Source organism: Anomaloglossus baeobatrachus, chromosome 11, assembly GCF_048569485.1.
Source record: "Anomaloglossus baeobatrachus isolate aAnoBae1 chromosome 11, aAnoBae1.hap1, whole genome shotgun sequence".
In the NCBI taxonomy this organism is placed as follows: Eukaryota; Metazoa; Chordata; class Amphibia; order Anura; family Aromobatidae; genus Anomaloglossus; species Anomaloglossus baeobatrachus.
The window spans coordinates 21,111,820-21,132,619 of NC_134363.1; the positions used below are offsets into that span (position 1 = coordinate 21,111,820).

General features: G+C 41.8%; 2 protein-coding genes across 2 annotated transcripts in view; both read left to right on the forward strand.

Moving 5' to 3' along the window:
• LOC142257205 (uncharacterized) overlaps positions 1 to 6,590 on the forward strand; it is a 6,987-nt gene extending 397 nt beyond the window's left edge. The window contains exon 2 of the mRNA XM_075329344.1: positions 1,964 to 6,590. Within this exon, the coding sequence (XP_075185459.1) occupies positions 1,964 to 3,482 (1,519 nt within the window). The 3' untranslated portion in view covers positions 3,483 to 6,590. The remainder of the gene's footprint in view (positions 1 to 1,963) is intronic.
• Positions 6,591 to 14,472: 7,882 nt separating this feature from the next.
• On the forward strand, positions 14,473 to 18,050 carry LOC142256220 (lens fiber membrane intrinsic protein-like). Its single transcript, XM_075327792.1, has 4 exons — positions 14,473 to 14,647; positions 14,865 to 15,014; positions 17,764 to 17,898; positions 17,989 to 18,050. Exons 1-4 carry the CDS (start codon positions 14,473 to 14,475, stop codon positions 18,048 to 18,050), a joined length of 522 nt encoding a protein of 173 aa, XP_075183907.1.
• The last annotated feature ends 2,750 nt before the right edge of the window (positions 18,051 to 20,800 follow it).

The following is a 20,800-nucleotide window of genomic DNA, read 5'->3' on the forward strand; positions in this document are numbered from 1 at the left end:
TGCACTCACTATTCTGCTGGTGCAGTCGCTGTGTACATACATTACATTACTGATCCTGAGTTACCTCCTGTATTATACCCCAGAGCTGCACTCACTATTCTGCTGGTGCAGTCACTGTGTACATACATTACTGATCCTGAGTTACCTCCTGTATTATACCCCAGAGCTGCACTCACTATTCTGCTGGTGCAGTCACTGTGTACATACATTACATTACTGATCCTGAGTTACCTCCTGTATTATACTCCAGAGCTGCACTCACTATTCTGCTGGTGCAGTCACTGTGTACATACATTACTGATCCTGAGTTACCTCCTGTATTATACCCCAGAGCTGCGCTCACTATTCTGCTGGTGCAGTCACTGTGTACATACATTACTGATCCTGAGTTACCTCCTGTATTATACTCCAGAGCTGCACTCACTATTCTGCTGGTGCAGTCACTGTGCACATACATTACATTACTGATCCTGAGTTACCTCCTGTATTATACTCCAGAGCTGCACTCACTATTCTGCTGGTGCAGTCACTGTGCACATACATTACTGATCCTGAGTTACCTCCTGTATTATACCCCAGAGCTGCGCTCGCTATTCTGCTGGTGCAGTCACTGTGTACATACATTACATTACTGATCCTGAGTTACCTCCTGTATTATACTCCAGACCTGCACTCACTATTCTGCTGGTTCAGTCACTGTGTACATACATTACTGATCCTGAGTTACCTCCTGTATTATACTCCAGAGCTGCACTCACTATTCTGCTGCTGAAATCAATGAATAGTGAGTGCACTGAGGATAAGTAATGTATGTGCACAGTGAATGCACAAGCAGAATAGTGAGCACAGCTCTGGAGTATAATACAGGATGTAACTGAGGATCAGTAATGTATGTACACAGTGACTGCACCTGCAGAATAGTGAGCGCAGCTCTGGAGTACAATACAGGAGGAAACTCAGGATCAGTAATGCAATGTATGTACACAGTGACTACACCAGCAGAATAGTGAGTGCTGCTCTGGAGTATAATACAGGAGGTAACTCAGGATCAGTAATGTAATGTATGTACACAGTGACTTACCAGCAGAATAGTGAGTGCCGCTCTGGAGTATAATACAGGAGGTAACTCAGGATCAGTAATGTAATGTATATACACAGTGACTGCACCAGCAGAATAGTGAGTGTAGCTCTGGAGTATAATGCAGGAGGTAACTCAGGATCAGTAATGTAATGTATGTACACAGTGACTGCACCAGCAGAATAGTGAGTGCAGCTCTGGAGTATAATGCAGGAGGTAATTCAGGATCAGTAATGTATGTACACAGTGACTGCACCAGCAGAATAGTGAGTGCAGCTCTGGAGTATAATGCAGGAGGTAACTCAGGATCAGTAATGTAATGTATGTACACAGTGACTGCACCAGCAGAATAGTGAGTGTAGCTCTGGAGTATAATACAGGAGGTAACTCAGGATCAGTAATGTAATGTATGTACACAGTGAGTGCACCAGCAGAATAGTGAGTGCAGCTCTGGAGTATAATACAGGAGGTAACTCAGGATCAGTAATGTATGTACACAGTGAGTGCACCAGCAGAATAGTGAGTGCAGCTCTGGAGTATAATACAGGAGGTAACTCAGGATCAGTAATGTATGTACACAGTGACTGCACCAGCAGAATAGTGAGTGCAGCTCTGGAGTATAATACAGGAGGAAACTCAGGATCAGTAATGTAATGTATGTACACAGTGACTGCACCAGCAGAATAGAGAGTGCAGCTCTGGAGTATAATACAGGAGGTAACTCAGGATCAGTAATGTATGTACACAGTGATTGCACCAGCAGAATAGTGAGTGCAGCTCTGGAGGTGACTGGAGTAGGAGTTGCGATGTATCCTGACTAGGGGGTTGGTTAGTCGGTATTGTGTCGTCTTCCTCACATGTACCATTTTATGCTTTTCCTCGTAGATCATCGGACAGAGAGCTGTTATCTTCCTTCCAAGACGGCGTTATCCGGGAGATGAGCAGCACGGCCTCACCCGTAGGGAGCACCAAGCCGGCAGAGAAGAAACTCCTCCAGTCCGCCTCTAAGTCGTCCATTGTGCCGGCCTCCCATCACCGCTCGTCTCACTCCTTGGAGAAGGCTGGGCATGCGTCTTCTAGCAGCGGGGCACTGGACCTGCAGTCTCTGGTGACGCGATCCGGATCCTCATCATCCATCTCTGGGATCACCGTTCCGATACGTTTGGATGCATTGTCCTATTTGCTGAATAATGCTGTCATGGGAGCCTTTAAAATGCCGTCTCAGATGCCATGCTATCCGCCTACGTACCCTGCCTGTCCGTACCCGCAGATGGGATATCCCTACAGTCCATACATGAGTTCTCCTGCTTACAACATGCCATATATGAACCAGTTTCCTGTGTATCAGCCGGGGCAAGTGCCCGGTGCTACCCAACAAGGCGTCCAAGTATATCAAAACCCAATGCCGAATTTCAGCCAGAGCGTTGTTGGCACTACCCCAGACCAAAATATGACTGTGTTTCCAGGCTTCCAACCCCAAATTGGAACACCCTTTAATACCAGCGTATCTTACCCTGTGCCAGCGGGAGGAAGCTTGCAGCCAGACGGTAATTTGTTGGCCCAAAAAGCAAATGACGGGGCAGGAAACAGTAACAGCACTAACCCATTCTCTTCGAATTCTGAAAAACAAGGCTCAACACCTTCACAGGGGTTTGGGAGGTTTGGAGATAAGCAGGGTGAAGACGGGTGGTCCGGTAGACCTCAAAACAGTTTTAACAGGGGGTCCGGACGGGGCAGAGGCGACTTTGGAGGTCGATCCTGGCAAAGTAACTCCAATAGTCAAGAAAGGCGATTCGGGGAGAGATCATGGAACTCGGATTTTGGTGGCAGGAGAAGGTTCCAAGATAGCCCTGAGCGGGGCCAAGATAGGGGCAACTTTTTCAAACGTGGCCGCTGGCAGGACGGCAGGGGAAGAGATGGAGAGAACAGGGAGAGCTGGCAGCAAAAAAACAAGCAGAGTTTTTCTCCTCCTTGGTGCAAGGCAGCAGTGACTTCTCAGGAGAGGTCAAAGTTAATCGCCAAGACTGATGAACCGAGGGCCCAAGATGAAGACTGGGAGATGGAATATGTCGGAGAGCCTGAAGCTTCCAAAACTTCGAGTTCGTTACTGCCTCCTTCATCCAAAACCTGTGCTTCTCCGCCAACCGCCAAGCCGGTGGGAAGTGATAACGAAGACGGGAGCGGAAAGGAGTTGGGCACGAAGCTCAATCAGGAGAAGGAAGAAGGAGAATTGGATTCCTGCTCCGACAATGCAAGTTTGGAGATGACGGCAATCAAACCTCAGGTCAAAGAAGGAAGTCCTGATCTGGAAGGAAGAATGGAAAACAGCCACACCTTCACTACATCTGTAGATGGAGATGACACCAAAGGAAAACTGGTGGAGGAGGATGCAGAAGACCAGTGAGCCCTCCACCATATGACCACGATTACTTGTTCACAGTTTCTGAAAACGTTGACGTTTCATTCTTTTATTTGCACTATTGCTCCTTAGAAGTTTTAGACCTTATTGTTTGTTCTCTGAGAGACATTTTCCAAATAGATGTGATCCTCCAACGTCATCGCATATCACAGACTAAAAGTTCAAAGTGTAGTCCATAAACCGTGGGGACGGGACCGGCTGTGAAAGTGCCGTGCCCGTAAATCCAAGCTCAATCATTCTGCTTGGCCAGACCTGTTTTGAAGAAGGCTTTGGCTGTAATTGGAAGCTTTATCATCTTCAATTCTGTGGATTTTTCTGGTTTGCCCAGAAATGTCCACTTAGATCTCATAGTCATCTTCTGGACTGCCGAAGTTATAGACCACGAGACACAATAATACACGGGGGATGGATATTCATGCTCTTGTGTTTTCAGATCCTCCTTCAATGGACACGAAGAAGATTGAAAAACCAAATAAAAACCGTACACGTTTTGATCGTTGACGTTCCGGGTGCTGAGTCCTCCCACACGTTTTGATCGTTGATGTTCCGGGGGCTGAGACCTCCCCAATCTTGAGCAGATGTCCGTATGGATTTATGCCCTTCCTTTGATTTTCTCCAGATATCATCCAAACATCAGTCAACCAAGATGAGCCTTTGTGCTCTTTCCTTTCAGCACCCGGGTCCCTCAACTATCAAAACTTCTGACTTTACAGATACAGTTTATGTCTAAAGTTTTTACTGCATAGGTCGTTTACATGGGCGACCTCAAGCTCTTCAAGTTTTTATACCAAAAAATTAGCGTGAAGGCCATAGTTATCTTTATAGGATGACGGGACTGGTTTATTTCTTGAGTAATTAATCTCATACATAAGTCAACTGTGCTCTAAGAGAAAATACCTTGTCTCGTAGCAGATGTCAAGTTTGAGGCCAACTCTTAAAGAATATATATTACCTATCTTCAGAATAGATTATGTATGATCGTTGGGGGTCAAGAAGTGGAGACCCTCCCTAATCCTGAGAGCGGGGTGGTCAAGGTCTCTTGGGTGCATATGTGCGACCACGATTCCTATAGAAGTGAGGTCTGCTGTGATCGTAGATACTTAGTACCGCTCTATTGACGCACGACTTTAGGGTCCCCGTTGTGATTAGCGAGGGTCCCAGATTAATTTATTCTGTGGATTGGTAATATTCGACCCCCTTGAGGTCCTTTCAAGATACCAGTTGACTGAAGAAGTATTCTTGTACGATGTTTCTCAACGTTGTGATGGCCACTCACCATTGTAATGGCCACAGCTGCACAATTCGTACATCAATGGACATGAAGAATATCATCACAGTTTCTTAAATCGATATGTTAGATCAACCCCGATGGGTTTGTCTAGTTGTAGATCTCCGGTGGTAGGAGGACAACCCATCCTGAAGAAGATCTAAGTTTTCTAAGTTGTGTGACCGTAGCTGTTCACAGTTGTATGTTTTTTGATACCAAAAGGGTCTCATTGGTCTGACTTTTTGACCCTCTTGTAAGAAGGTTTACATATTCTCATGTGTAGGAAAGTTATACAAATGGAAACGGAAGAGTTGAAATATCTTTACCGTTTTCTTTTTTTCGGTCTATAAAAAAAGAAAACAAAATAATTCCAATTCTTTAATCCTCTCGTCTCGAATACGAATCTTGTAGAAAGAAAAATCTTAGTGTTGATAAAAACTTTTTGATTTTAGTGACCCCGGTTGTGTTGAAATTACAATTTTTTTACACCATTTTTCAAGTTAAAATATTTTCTAGATTTGAAAAAAAAAAGAATGAAGCCACCATCGGGAGGTGAAGACATTTTGGCTTCTTAAAATGTTGGTGCAGACATCAAAGTTATGAGTCTGTCAACTGTGTTGAATGTTTTACAACACGAGGATTTTTTTTTACAAATTGTAGGGGGGTTTTTTACTAAATTTAAGCTGAAAATTAGAAAATTCACTTGATATCGCATTTTCCCAAAATGTTTGACATGTCATCGAAAGAAGGTAAATGATAAATGTTTTGATCAGTAGAAATACAAGGGGCCGAGACCCCAAGAGTAGTTAAAATTAAGAGGCAGAAGTGCTGCTCGAATCCGAGACTTTGGGTTGAGTTTTGGAGTAAGGAAGTTCTCGGAATATTCCCCTCTCATGAAAACCTCATGTCGAAAGGTTTTCTGAAAGTGCGGTTACTGTTTTTAAGGGTTTTCTTCCATGAGAGAACCTTTTATTTTAGGCCCATAGGTTATGCTGGTTCTGCTTTCCCATGCTCAGAGCTTCGTCACCTGCCGGTCTGGCATCAACATCCAGCAGGGGCAGGCCGGACTTATCTTCTGGACTGGTTTTGCTTTTCCATGTTTGGAGCTTCGTCACCTGCCGGTCTGGCATCAACATCCAGTAGGGGCAGGCTGGACTTATCTTCTGCACTGGTTTTGCTTTTCCATGTTTGGAGCTTCGTCACCTGCCGGTCTGGCATCAACATCCAGCAGGGGCAGACTGGACTTATCTTCTGGACTGGTTTTGCTTTTCCATGTTCGGAGCTTCGTCACTTGCCGGACTGGCATCAACATCCAGCAGGGGCGTGCCGGATTTATCTTCTGGAATGGTTTTGCTTTTCCATGTTCAGAGCTGCGTCACCTGCCGGTCTGGCATCAACACTAAGCAAGAGCATCCCGTGACTGGCCCATAATCGGCTGCAGCGTTCACATTTAGTCTTCAGCCCTCAAATTTTGCAGGGGCGTTCCCTGCTGTGATGTTGATGCCAGGAGACACAGTGCTGAATTTGAAGGAGCAGAGGTCTTCCAAGAGGGGAGTATCATTTTTATTATTCTCATCACTTTGGTCCTAAAACATCTAGAAATGGCTCAACTCCTTAGAGAAGTGGAAACTGGAGGGGAATATCGTTTTCTTTTCATTGATAAGGGGCTGTCCAGTAGCAGACAACCCCCTTAAGTCGATATGGCCATTAACACGTCAAATATTTCAAAAAGATCCTTAGATAATTGCAGTCCCACCAGAAAGCCTAGCCAACCTTCCCACCCCACATTTTATGACCTCTTGTTGGATTGTATGAAAGTTTTTGATGTTCCAAAGTTTTTGTAGAAAAATAAATCAGCATTGGTTAAAATATCTTGTGTCCTGATGTCTTAAGTACAAAACGTTCTTGTCTTCATTTATGTTGTGTTGCATGCTTCTTCACCTAGGGGGCCATGTACTTGGCAAGGACAGTATGAAGCTAGACACTATGAGCAGTATGAATAGAAGGGTAGTCAGACAAGCCGGGATCACAAGCCAGGAGGTAATGTATAACATTCAGGGAGTAGACAGGAACTTAGTCAGGAAAAGGTCCGAGGTCAGAAGCCAGGAGGTAACATATAGGGTTCAGGAAGCAGATAGAGACATGGTCAGGAAGAGGTCCGAGGCCAGAAGCCGGGAGGTAACGTATAAGGTTCAGGGAGCAGACAGACGTGGTCAGGAAGAGGTCCAAGGTCAGAAGCCAAGATCAGAACACACCAGGCAGGAGCCAAGAGCACACTGAGCAAACAGGATGTATGACTGGCGAATTCAGACAGAGCATAGCCAGTAAAGAAATAGAGCAATCACCAGGAACGAGGGGCATCTGTGAAAGCACCTCGCAAAACCAGTGTGGACCCTAGTGCTGAAAGGCAACCTGTCAGCAAGTGCACAAAACACAGCAGAGCATTTTCAAATGCAAAATTCTCCGCACAGCGGAGCCGTAGCAGAAAGCATCTAGAACATGATGGCACACCAGTAAATTTGTCCTCACCAAATACCTTTCAATGTTGCTCGACGGAGAAGAAGCCACAGTGGAAATCCTTTTCTTGATACTTTCTCAGAAGAAGGCTGTAAATAAAATGGTTTTCGATAAAGCTGAAAAATTTTCTATAGCCTAAACCACATTAAGTGACTCGCAAAGCAGATGTCCCTTGGGTATTGACCACAATATTGATGTCACTGAGATTCTGATGGGATATTTTTGTCAGAGCCTATTGTTGAATTAAGTAACAGAAGAAACTGATAGAATGGGCAGAGAATACGGGCGTGTTAAGGTGAAAGAATTGTGAGATTGAAATGGGTACAGTCAACTATTGGCTGAGAGTTCATGAGCTTTCGAAAGGGAGATCGAAGAACACCGGACCCTTCGGGCAATGACTGAAAACTAAAGGGATCAGAAGATGAAATCCATGGTGCCCGATGTTCTTTCTGCAACCAAGATCATCTGACCCAACCTATTGTTGAAGCATGTAGCAAAAGAAATTGATACAATAGGTAGAGAATATGAGCCTTTTAAGATTAAAGAAATGTGAGATAGAAATAGGTAAAGACAACCATTGGCCGTGCGTTCATGAGCTTTCGACAGGGAGACCGGAGAAAGCCAGACAGTCAGCAACGACTGAAAACTAAAGGTATCAGAAGAGGGAATCCATGATGCCCAATTTCTTTCTCCAACCAAGATCATCTGACCCAACCTATTGTTGAAGCATGTAGCAAAAGAAGTTAATAGAATGAGCAGAGAATATGAGTCCATTAAGATTAAAGAAATGTGAGATAGAAATGGGTAAAGACAACCATTAGCCTTGCGTTCATGAGCTTTCTTCAGGGAGATGGCAGAAAGCCGAACACTTTGGGCAGCGACTGAAAACTAAAGGGATCAGAAGATGAAATCCATGGTGCCCGATGTTCTTTCTCCAACCAAGATTATCTGACCCAACCTATTGTTGAAGCATGTAGCAAAAGAAATTGATACGATAGGCAGAGAATACGAGCCTATTAAGATTAAAGAAATATGAGCTAGAGATAGGTAAAGACAACCATTAGCCGAGCGTTCATGAGCTTTCGACAGGGAGACCGGAGAAAGCCGGATACTTTGGGCAACGACTGAAAACTAAAGGGATCAGAAAATGAAATCCATGGTGCCCGATGTTCTTTCTCCAGCCAAGATCATCTGACCCAACCTATTGTTGAAGCATATAGCAAAAGAAATTGATACAATAGGCAGAGAATACGAGCCTATTAAGATTAAAGAAATGTGAGATAGAAATGGATAAAGACAACCATTGGCCGAGTGTTCATGAGCTTTCGACAGGGAGACCGGAGAAAGCCGGACACTTCGGGCAACGACTGAAAACTAAAGAGATCACAAGATGAAATCCATGGTGCCCGCTGTTCTTTCTCTCCCCTTCTCAAGATCATCTGACCCTCATACTTAACATCGGGGAGGGGGGGCCCAGACACAACAGATGGTCATTGGGTCCTCACGAAATTCGATTCAGCAGAATCGGATGACTTTCATCCAATATATATGGAGACCTTCATGATAGATATGAGATCAATAGAAGACAGATACGAGTTATGAAGTAGATATGAGATAGAAGGAAGCCATAATAGATATGAGCAATAGATATAAGACGTGAGATGGATAAAAGTTCATGAACTAGACATAAGGGATGAATAGATATCAGGAGGATATAAGAAAGAAAAAATTGTTCCAGTGAACAAACGTCTCCCATCATTTTTTATTTTGTGCTTGGACGTTGATGAACAAGAGCACATTTGGCAGACTTTTTCTGGTGGCCTAAATGTAATTGTCACCATACATTCCCTATGTAAAAAGGTGTCATGTGCCCAGGAGAATAGAGGAAAGAGGGTAAGGCCATCTTAAACACAAGAGCACCTATTGTCATGACACACACACGCGTTTTGAATGGTCAAACACACTAATCCGTCAATTGGCTCTCATTTTTTATAAAAAGACTCTTAGTGGTACCTAAAAGGCATGCTAAAAATTTGTGCCCTACTTGGGGTCTATAGACACATTCATCGGAATAAAGTCCCACTATGGCCTATTTCCCAATCCACAGTGGATATAAAAAGTCTACTCTTGTGCTGAAAGGTGAAATTCCTCTTCATTTTTAGCAGAGGCCTGAAGGTTTTGATGCAAAATTGACTGCTATTTGGAATTGTCCATATGAGCAAAGCCCCATTTTCAGGTGCTGAAAAACAGCCCCAAAGCACAATGCTGCCTCCACCATGCCTCACTGTGGGGATGGTGTTCACCTGGTGATGCACATTGTTGGCTTTGCATCAAACATAACTTTTGGAATCATGGATAAAAAGTTGTACCTTGGTCTCATTAGGCCGTAACATATTTTCCCACATGATGTAGGTTTTGGCAACACATAGCAAAGCCTGGATGTTTTTTTAAAGAAAAGGCTTCCATCTTGCCTTCCACTGCTCAGCCATATGAAGAATACAGAACATTGCTGTTTCATGCGGGACACAACCAGCACTTAATTACAACTCCTGCAGCTCCTTTCATGTTGCCCCCGTCTTTTTGAAAACTTCCTGAACCATTTTTCTTATCTTTTGATCAATTTTTGAGGGATGTCCAGTTCTAGGTAATGTCACCGTTGGGCCAAATTTGAGAGACTTTTTGACATCTTCACAGTGTCCATAACAGATTTAGTGCCTTGGAAATGTTTTTGTTCCCTTTTTGCTGACCGGTAACTTTCTATACTGAGATCCCTTTGCTGTGTTGTCAGCTGTTTACAGACCATTGATTTTGCTGTGAAATGCAACTAAGAAAATATCAGGAAAGACTTAGAACATTGAAACCTTCTCTTGAGTTAATCAGAATCACTACAGCTCCTTTACCATTGGATTTTCTTTTTGTCTTTAAATACATTTTTGAGATATGCCCAGTTCTATGTACAGTTTTGCCAAATTTAAGAAACTTCTGGTTGTCTTCACCATGTCTGAAGTAGATTTAATGCCTTGGAAATGTTTTTGTTTCCTTTTCCCGACCGATAACTTTTTATAATGAGATCTCCTTGCTGTGTTGTCAGCTGTTTACACACCTTGGCTTTTGTTGTAAAATATCAGGAAGATCCTTGAACATTGAAATTTTCTCTTGGGTTAATCAGAATCGCTACAGCTCCTTTACTGTTGTAAGCATCCGGGGCCAATTTTTTTTGTCTTTAAATACATTTTTGAGATATGCCGAGTTCTAGGTACAGTTTTTGCCAAATTTAAGAAACTTCTGGACGTCTTCACAGTGTCCGTCGTAGATTTAATGCCTTGGAAATGTTCTTGTTGCCTTTTCCTGACCGATAACTTTCTATACTGAGATCCCTTTGCTGTGTTGTCAGCTGTTTACAGACCATTGCTTTTGTTGTAAAAGGCAAATAAGAAAATGTCAGGAAAATCCTAGAACATTGAAACGTTCTCATGGGTTAATCAGAATCGCTGCAGCTCCTTTACTGTTGGAAGTATCCGGGGCCAATTTTCTTTTTGTCTTTAAATACATTTTTGAGATACGCCGAGTTCTAGGTACAGTTTTGCCAAATTTAAGAAACTTCTGGATGTCTTCACAGTGTCCATAGTATATTTAATGCCTTGGAAATGGTTTTGTTCCCTTTTCCTGACTGATAACTTTCTACAGTCAGATCCTCTTGCTGTGTTGTCAGCTGTTTACAGACCATTGCTTTTGCTGTAAAATGCTAGTAACAAAATGTCAGGAAAATCTTAGAACATTGAAACTTTCTCTGTGGTTAATCAGAATTGCTGCAGCTCCTTTACTGTTGGAAGCATCCGGGGCCAATTTTTTTTTGTCTTTAAATACATTTTTGAGATACGCCGAGTTCTAGGTACAGTTTTGCTAAATTTAAGAAACTTCTGGATGTCTTCACAGTGTCCATAGTAGATTTAATGCCTTGGAAATGTTTTTGTTCCCTTTTCCTAACCGATAACTTTCTATAATGAGATCCCTTTGCTGTGTTGTCAGCTGTTTACAGACCATGGCTTTTGCTGTAAAATGCTAGTAAAAAAATGTCAGGAAAATCTTAGAACATTGAAACTTTCTCTTGGGTTAATCAGAATCGCTACAGCTCCTTTACTGTTGTAAGCATCCGGGGCCAATTTTTTTTGTCTTTAAATACATTTTTGAGATATGCCGAGTTCTAGGTACAGTTTTGCCAAATTTAAGAAACTTCTAGACGTCTTCACAGTGGCCATAGTAGACTTAATGCCTTAGAAATGGTTTTGTTCCCTTTTCCTGACCGATAACTTTCTATACTGAGATCCCTTTGCTGTGTTGTCAGCTGTTTACAGACCATGGCTTTTGCTGTAAAATGCTAGTAAGAAAATGTCAGGAAAATGTTAGAACATTGAAACTTTCTCTGTGGTTAATCAGAATCGCTGCAGCTCCTTTACTGTTGGAAGCATCCGGGGCCAATTTTTTTTTGTCTTTAAATACATTTTTGGGATATGTCCAGTTCTAGGTATAATTTTGCCAAATTTAAGAAACTTCTGGATGTCTTCACAGTGTCTGTAGTATATTTAATGCCTTGGAAATGTTTTTGTTCCCTTTTCCTGGCTGATGACTTTCTATACTGAGATCCCTTTGCTGTGTTGTCAGCTGTTTACAGACCTTGACTTTTGTTGTAAAATATCAGGAAGATCCTAGAGCATTGAAACTTTCTCTGTGGTTAATCAGGACCACTGTAGTGAACCAAGTTCTGAAATAATTCTTCTTGGTAGGATTTTGTCACGACAATAACCTGGCATTTTCGCAGGGGCATTTAGATTATTAGGTTTTGCACCACTGAACGTGTCCATAGACCCCACGTATTTTCGGCACGCCTTTTAGGTGCACCTATAAAGCAGAAGATTGGTCAGAAAGTAGATAAATAATCATGGTTATGTGCCTACTTCATGATATGCCATGATTAGAGAATGACACATGAAGATCATTCCCAGGGGACGGTCATGTGCAAACCCCCCCCCCACCCACAAAAAAAGCATCGAGCAGTCATTGTTCCATGGGGCCGGCTCCTCTGGAAAAAACTGTCGCCCTCATCATATCCATTCATGGTGCCAGAGTGCCAGCTAAGCACATACCTTTATCAGGAACCCAACAAGCCCTCGGCGTGGAGGGAGCAGGGGGGCGGACATCTATTGACCCCTTTCTATCGGCCCGCGGAGAGAGGGTGGTCTCCTGAGCTAAAAAGGTTTTACCTGCGTCAACAGAAACCATGCACAACGGTCGGGAGCATCATGGGGTTTTTTTTGGACTGCAGCCTAGTCTGATTCCTTTCAGCGCCGCTCGGCATCGGAGTGAGAACCTTGTGTCTGCTCACCTCTTCTAAGGACACGTCAAACAGGTAAGGGGCTTATCCGGGGACCCCCATAGACCCGGTCACCTGACGTCGGCATCACGAGACCCTCAGAGGTTCCTCCACGACAATATGTATGGACAGGTGAAAACAATGTTATTGAATTTCAGACCTTTTATGTTTTCGATACAATGTATCATTTTGACATTCCAAAGTGTTCAACCATGTAACAGGTAATTTATCATTAAATGTAGGCTCCAGGGTGATTATTTGATACAATTGTGCCCAAAAAAGTTGCAAAAAGTTAAGAATTCCGTACATTTCTTTGTTTATCTTTTTAGTCTAAACATTCTAATGTATCTTTTTTTTAAAGAATAACAAATATAAGAATATCTATTTTTTTAGCTCTTATCCAGGAGTAGATTGTGAGGTTACCGATACTTTTTACACTTATCAGATATTTTTATTGCCAAATTCAAGCAATTATCTTAATTTTTGCTGATTGGAGTACGGTCGGAGCATCATCCGTTTTTCTCGTCAGTAAATACATAAAGAGAATTTTTCCACCTTCTCTGTTCGAACAGTCCGGACCGCACATTCGGACACTCCGGACCGCACATTCGGACACTCCGGACCGCACATTCGGACACTCCGGACCGCACATTTGGACAGTCCAGACCGCACATTCGGACAGTCCGGACCGCACATTCAGACAGTCCAGACCGCACATTTGGACAGTCTGGACTGCACATTCGGACACTCCGGACCGCACATTCGGACACTCCGGACCGCACATTCAGACAGTCCAGACCGCACATTCGAACAGTCTGGACTGCACATTCGGACAGTCCGGACCGCACATTCGGACAGTCCAGACTGCACATTTGGACACTCCGGACCGCACATTCAGACAGTCCAGACCGCACATTTGGACAGTCTGGACTGCACATTCGGACAGTCCAGACCGCACATTTGGACACTCCGGACCGCACATTCAGACAGTCCAGACCACACATTTGGACAGTCCAGACCGCACATTCGGACAGTCCGGACCGCACATTCAGACAGTCCAGACCGCACATTTGGACAGTCTGGACTGCACATTCGGACAGTCCGGACCGCACATTCGGACAGTCGGGACCGCACATTCAGACAGTCCAGACCGCACATTCGGACAGTCTGGACCGCAAATTCGGACAGTCAGGACCGCACATTCAGACAGTCCGGACCGCACATTTGGACAGTCTGGACTGCACATTCGGACAGTCTGGACCGCACATTCGGACAGTCTGGACTGCACATTCGGACAGTCTGGACCGCACATTCAAACAGTCCGGACCGCACATTCAGACAGTTCGGACCGCACATTTAGACAGTCTGGACGGCACATTCGGACACTCCGGATCGCACATTCGTACAGTCCGGACCGCACATTTGGACACTCCGGACCGCACATTGAGACAGTCCAGACTGCACATTTGGACACTCCGGACCGCACATTTGGATAGTCCGGACGGCACATTTAGACAGTTCAGACCGCACATTCGGACAGTCTGGACTGCAAATTCGGACAGTCCGGACCGCACATTCGCAAGTCCGGACCACACATTCAGACAGTCCGAACCGCACATTCGGACAGTCCAGACCGCACTCGGATGTCATCCGATTTTTTTTCACGGAACCATTGACCACCATTGCCGATTTTGATCCGACTCTCGGACAAGTCTCCGCAATTTTCCTTCGAGAATCCACGAAGGATTATCAGACAATCCTATAAAAGTCTTCTTCTTATGTCCCACCTGTCCTCTTCTCAGACATCTTCTGCCGTCGGGATGTACAGTTTCATGGGTGGAGGCCTCTTCTGCGCCTGCGTGGGTAACATCCTCTTAGTCGTTTCCACCGCCACAGACTACTGGATGCAGTATCGACTGTCCGGGACGTTCGCGCACCAAGGACTGTGGAGATATTGTGTGACCGGAAAATGCTACTTGCAGGTGGAGAGCATCGGTAGGTAGCCATGACTATAGCTTGTAAAATGAGATCCCAGTATTAGTAAATATCCATGTCCTGTCTGATCAGAAAATCAGCTTACTGTTTTATCTCTCCACCATGCTTTACACTGCATCTCTGCCTGATCAGATTGGCTTCTCTGTATAGGCACAAGCCCAGCAGAGGTGACCCCTGCCCCTGGATTATAATACAGGGTTTGTGTTTTTTCTTGCAGCGTATTGGAATGCCACGCGAGCCTTCATGATCCTGTCCACACTGTCCTGCTTTGCTGGGATCATCGCCGGGATCTTGTCCTTTGCACATTTCTCTACGTTCCAGAGGTTTAACAGGTCATTTGCTGCAGGCATCATGTTCTTCATCTCCAGTGAGTAAAAAAGTAACTTCAGTCCATATAGAGCCATATTATAGTAGTTATATCCCTGTACATAGGGGGCAGTATTATAGTAGTTATATTCTTGTACATAGGAGCAGTATTATAGTAGTTATATTCTTGTACATAGGGGCGGTATTATAGTAGTTATATTCTTGTACATAGGGGCAGTATTATAGTGGTTATATTCTTGTACATAGGAGCAGTATTATAGTAGTTATATTCTTGTACATAGGAGCAGTATTATAGTAGTTATATTCTTGTACATAGGGGGCAGTATTATAGTAGTTATATTCTTGTACATAGGGGCAGTGTTATAGTAGTTATATTCTTGTACATAGGGGCGGTATTATAGTAGTTATATTCTTGTACATAGGGGCAGTATTATAGTAGTTATATTCTAGTACATAGGGGGCAGTATTATAGTAGTTATATTCTTGTATATAGGGGCAGTATTATAGTAGTTATATTCTTGTATATAGGGGCAGTATTATAGTAGTTATATACTTGTATATAGGGGGCAGTATTATAGTAGTTATATTCTTGTATATAGGGGCAGTATTATAGTAGTTATATTCTTGTATATAGGGGGCAGTATTATAGTAGTTATATTCTTGTACATAGGGGGCAGTATTATAGTAGTTATATTCTTGTACATAGGGAGCAGTATTATAGTAGTTATATTCTTGTACATAGGGGCAGTATTATAGTAGTTATATTCTTATACATAGGGGCGGTATTATAGTAGTTATATTCTTGTACATAGGGGGCAGTATTATAGTAGTTATATTCTTGCACATAGGGGCAGTATTATAGTAGTTATATTCTTGTACATTGGGGCAGTATTATAGTAGTTATATTCTTGTACATAGGATCAGTATTATAGTAGTTATATTCTTGTACATAGGGGCAGTATTATAGTAGTTATATTCTTGTACATAGGGGCAGTATTATAGTAGTTATATTCTTGTACATAGGGGCAGTATTATAGTAGTTATATTCTTGTACATAGGAGCAGTATTATAGTAGTTATATTCTTGTACATAGGGGCAGTATTATAGTAGTTATATTCTTATACATAAGGGTAGTATTATAGTAGTTATATTCTTGTACATAGGGGCAGTATTATAGTAGTTATATTCTTGTACATAGGGGCAGTATTATAGTAGTTATATTCTTGTACATAGGGGCAGTATTATAGTAGTTATATTCTTGTACATAGGGGCAGTATTATAGTAGTTATATTCTTATACATAGGGGGCAGTATTATAGTAGTTATATTCTTGTACATAGGGGCGGTATTATAGTAGTTATATTCTTGTACATAGGGGCAGTATTATAGTAGTTATATTCTTGTACATAGGAGCAGTATTATAGTAGTTATATTCTTGTACATAGGGGCGGTATTATAGTAGTTATATTCTTGTACATAGGAGCAGTATTATAGTAGTTATATTCTTGTACATAGGGGCAGTATTATAGTAGTTATATTCTTGTACATAGGGGCAGTATTACAGTAGTTATATTCTTGTATATAGGGGGCAGCATTATAGTAGTTATATTCTTGTACATAGGGGGCAGTATTATAGTAGTTATATTCTTGTACATAGGGGCAGTATTATAGTAGTTATATTCTTGTACATAGGAGCAGTATTATAGTAGTTATATTCTTTACATAGGGGCAGTATTATAGTAGTTATATTCTTGTACATAGGAGCAGTATTATAGTAGTTATATTCTTGTACATAGGGGGCAGTATTATAGTAGGTATATTCTTGTACATAGGGGCAGTATTATAGTAGTTATATTCTTATACATAGGGGGCAGTATTATAGTAGTTATATTCTTGTACATAGGGGCAGTATTATAGTAGTTATATTCTTGTACATAGTGGCAGTATTATAGTAGTTATATTCTTGTACATAGGGGCAGTATTATAGTAGTTATATTCTTGTACATAGGGGCAGTATTATAGTAGTTATATTCTTGTACATAGGGGGCAGTATTATAGTAGTTATATTCTTGTATATAGGGGCAGTATTATAGTAGTTATATTCTTGTTCATAGGGGGCAGTATTATAGTAGTTATATTCTTGTACATAGGGGGCAGTATTATAGTAGTTATATTCTTGTATATAGGGGCAGTATTATAGTAGTTATATTCTTGTATATAGGAGCAGTATTATAGTAGTTATATTCTTGTACATAGGGAGCAGTATTATAGTAGTTATATTCTTGTACATAGGGGCAGTATTATAGTAGTTATATTCTTGTACATAGGGGCAGTATTATAGTAGTTATATTCTTGTACATAGGGGGCAGTATTATAGTAGTTATATTCTTGTACACAGGGGCAGTATTATAGTAGTTATATTCTTGTACATAGGGGGCAGTATTATAGTAGTTATATTCTTGTATATAGGAGCAGTATTATAGTAGTTATATTCTTGTACATAGGGGGCAGTATTATAGTAGTTATATTCTTGTACATAGGGGCAGTATTATAGTAGTTATATTCTTGTACATAGGGGGCAGCATTATAGTAGTTATATTCTTGTACATAGGGGGCAGTATTATAGTAGTTATATTCTTGTACATAGGGGCAGTATTATAGTAGTTATATTCTTGTATATAGGGGCAGTATTATAGTAGTTATATTCTTGTACATAGGGGGCAGTATTATAGTAGTTATATTCTTGTACATAGGGGCAGTATTATATTTTTATATCTTTTCTCTTCTCAGCCCTCTTTGTGTTGTTGGCTATGGCAATCTACACTGGAGTAACAGTGAATTTCCTGGGGAAGCGGTTTGGCGATTGGCGTTTCTCCTGGTCCTATATATTGGGCTGGGTTGCTTTGCTGATGACTTTTTTTGCAGGTAAGAGGTGATGTATAGGTGCAGTACAATGGATGTGTTGGTAAAGTTCCGCCCTGCGCCGCTCTTCTCACCGCTATCCTCTGTTTGCAGGGATTTTTTACATGTGCGCCTATCGGATGCACGAATGTCGGAGAGCCACTGGACCCCGCTAATATCTGGATAATAATAAAGACAATTTTATGGGATGATGTTCAGTAAATGTTTCTCCGCGTCTTCTGGAACGATGACAAGATGGCGACAAGGCTAGGCTGCATATACAGTCATATGAAAAAGTTTGGGCACCCCTCTTAATGTTAACCTTTTTTCTTTATAGCAATTTGGGTTTTTGCTATTTCAGTTTCATATATCTAATAACTGATGGACTGAGTAATATTTCTGGATTGAAATGAGGTTTATTGTACTAACAGAAAATGTGCAATCCGCATTTAAACAAAATTTGACCAGTGCAAAAGTATGGGCACCTCAACATAAGTGACATTAATATTTTGTAGATCCTCCTTTTGCAGAAATCACAGCCTCTAGTCGCTTCCTGTAGCTTTTAATGAGTTCCTGGATCCTGGATGAAGGTATATTTGACCATTCCTGTTTACAAAACAATTCCAGTTCAGTTAAGTTTGATGGTCGCCGAGCATGGACAGCCGCTTCACATCATCCCACAGATTTTTAATGATATTCAGGTCTGGGGACTGGGATGGCCATTCCAGAACATTGTAATTGTTCCTCTGCATGAATGCCTGAGTAGATTTGGAGCGGTGTTTTGGATCATTGTCTTGCTGAAATATCCATCCCCTGCGTAACTTCAACTTCGTCACTGATTCTTGCACATTATTGTCAACAATCTGCTGATACTGAGTTGAATCCATGCGACCCTCAACTTTAACAAGATTCCCGGTGCCGGCATTGGCCACACAGCCCCAAAGCATGATGGAACCTCCACCAAATTTTACTGTGGGTAGCAAGTGCTTTTCTTGGAATGTCGTGTCTTTTTGCCTCCATGCATAACGCCTTTTTGTATGACCAAACAACTCAATCTTTGTTTCATCAGTCCACAGGACCTTCTTCCAAAATGTAACTGGCTTGTCCAAATGTGCTTTTGCATACCTCAGGTGACTCTGTTTGTGGCGTGCTTGCAGAAACGGCTTCTTTCGCATCACTCTCCCATACAGCTTCTCCTTGTGCAACGTGCACTGTATTGTTGACCGATGCACATTGACACCATCTGCAGCAAGATGATCCTGCAGGTCTTTGGAGGTGGTCTGTGGATTGTCCTTTACTGTTCTCACCATTCTTCTTCTCTGCCTTTCTGATATTTTTCTTGGCCTGCCACTTCTGCGCTTAACAAGAACTGTACCTGTGTTCTTCCATTTCCTTACTATGGTCCTCACAGTGGAAACTGACAGTTTAAATCTCTGAGACAACTTTTTGTACCTTCCCCTGAACAACTATGTTGAATAATCTTTGTTTTCAGATCATTTGAGAGTTGTTTTGAGGAGCCCATGATGCCACTCTTCATAGGAGATTCAAATAGGAGAACAACTTGCAAGTGGCCACCTTAAATACCTTTTCTCATGATTGGATACACCTGCCTATGAAGTGCAAAGCTCAATGAGGCTACAAAACCAATTTAGTGCTTTAGTAAGTCAGTAAAAAGTAGTTAGGAGTGTTCAAAACAAGAAATCGATAAGGGTGCCCATACTTTTGCACCGGTCAAATTATATTTAAATGCGGATTGCACATTTTCTGTTAGTACAATAAACCTCATTTCAATCCAGAAATATTACTCAGTCCATCAGTTATTAGATATATGACACTGAAATAGCAAAAACCCAAATTGTTATAAAGAAAAAAGGTTACCATTAATAGGGGTGCCCAAACTTCTTCATTTAACTGTATATATATATATATATATATATATATATATATATATATATACATATATATATATATATATATATATATATATATATATATACATATATATATATATATATATATATATATATATATATATATATATACACGGGGCCTGATCCACAGAATCGGGGTCAGGTCTTAATTCACTGATAAGAACAAAAGGAACATGTCTGTGTATTATTTTTCTTTGGTTTCCGAGAAAGCTGGGTGAGAAGAATATTCAGCTTTTAAAGCTCTCATTGGGTTGTCACCCATCTTTCCTAGTCTCCTGAATGGCAAACCTGTAAAGCTTCCACATTTCTATTTCTCTTCAGGAGTCTAGGAAAGCTGGGTGTTATACCTATCACTTTGTCGTACACTCTTTTTAGCTGTTTTTTTCAGTTTTCTATGTTTCTGGGAAAGCTGGGTGACAGCCATTATATCTGTTACAGTTTATACAGGCGGCGTTATCCAGCTTTTCCAGTCTCCTAAGTAAGTGGCAGTCATGCCTTTCGGTTTTTATGGTAAAGCTGGGTGATCATTTTATGTTGTAACCTTCTTTTATAAATTATCAGAAGTGACAACCAATAATTACACTATTTTCACCCAGCTTTCCCTGGTTCCTGAAGGACAATTTTGCCTTTTTATGGAGCAATATTGAGAAGAGGTGGTTTATTTGCCATGCAGGAATCTGGGAAAGCTAGGTGACAACCCAATGGGAACCAATAAATGCTATCATAATGCTTTCCACCCAGCTTTCCCTGGCCCCTGACTGATAATTTTTCTTTTTAATGGAACAATATTGAGAAGAGGTGGTTTATTTACCTTCCAGGATTCTGGGAAAGCTAGGTGACAACCCCAATGGGAACCAATAAATGCAATCATATTGCTTTCCACTCAGCTTTCCCTGGTTCCTGATTGACAATTTTGCCTTTTAATGAAGCAATATTGAGAAGAGGTGGTTTATTTACCTTTCAGAAATCTGGGAAAGCTAGGTGACAACGCAATG

Bases quoted from the DNA above. Each gene is read 5' to 3' on its own strand.
- LOC142256220 (XM_075327792.1), top strand. From the start codon at position 14,473: ATGTACAGTTTCATGGGTGGAGGCCTCTTCTGCGCCTGCGTGGGTAAC. The intron at 14,648-14,864 runs GTAGGTAGCCAT...TTTTTCTTGCAG, and splicing joins CTTGCAGGTGGAGAGCATCG to CGTATTGGAATGCCACGCGA. The intron at 15,015-17,763 runs GTGAGTAAAAAA...TTCTCTTCTCAG, and splicing joins CATCATGTTCTTCATCTCCA to CCCTCTTTGTGTTGTTGGCT.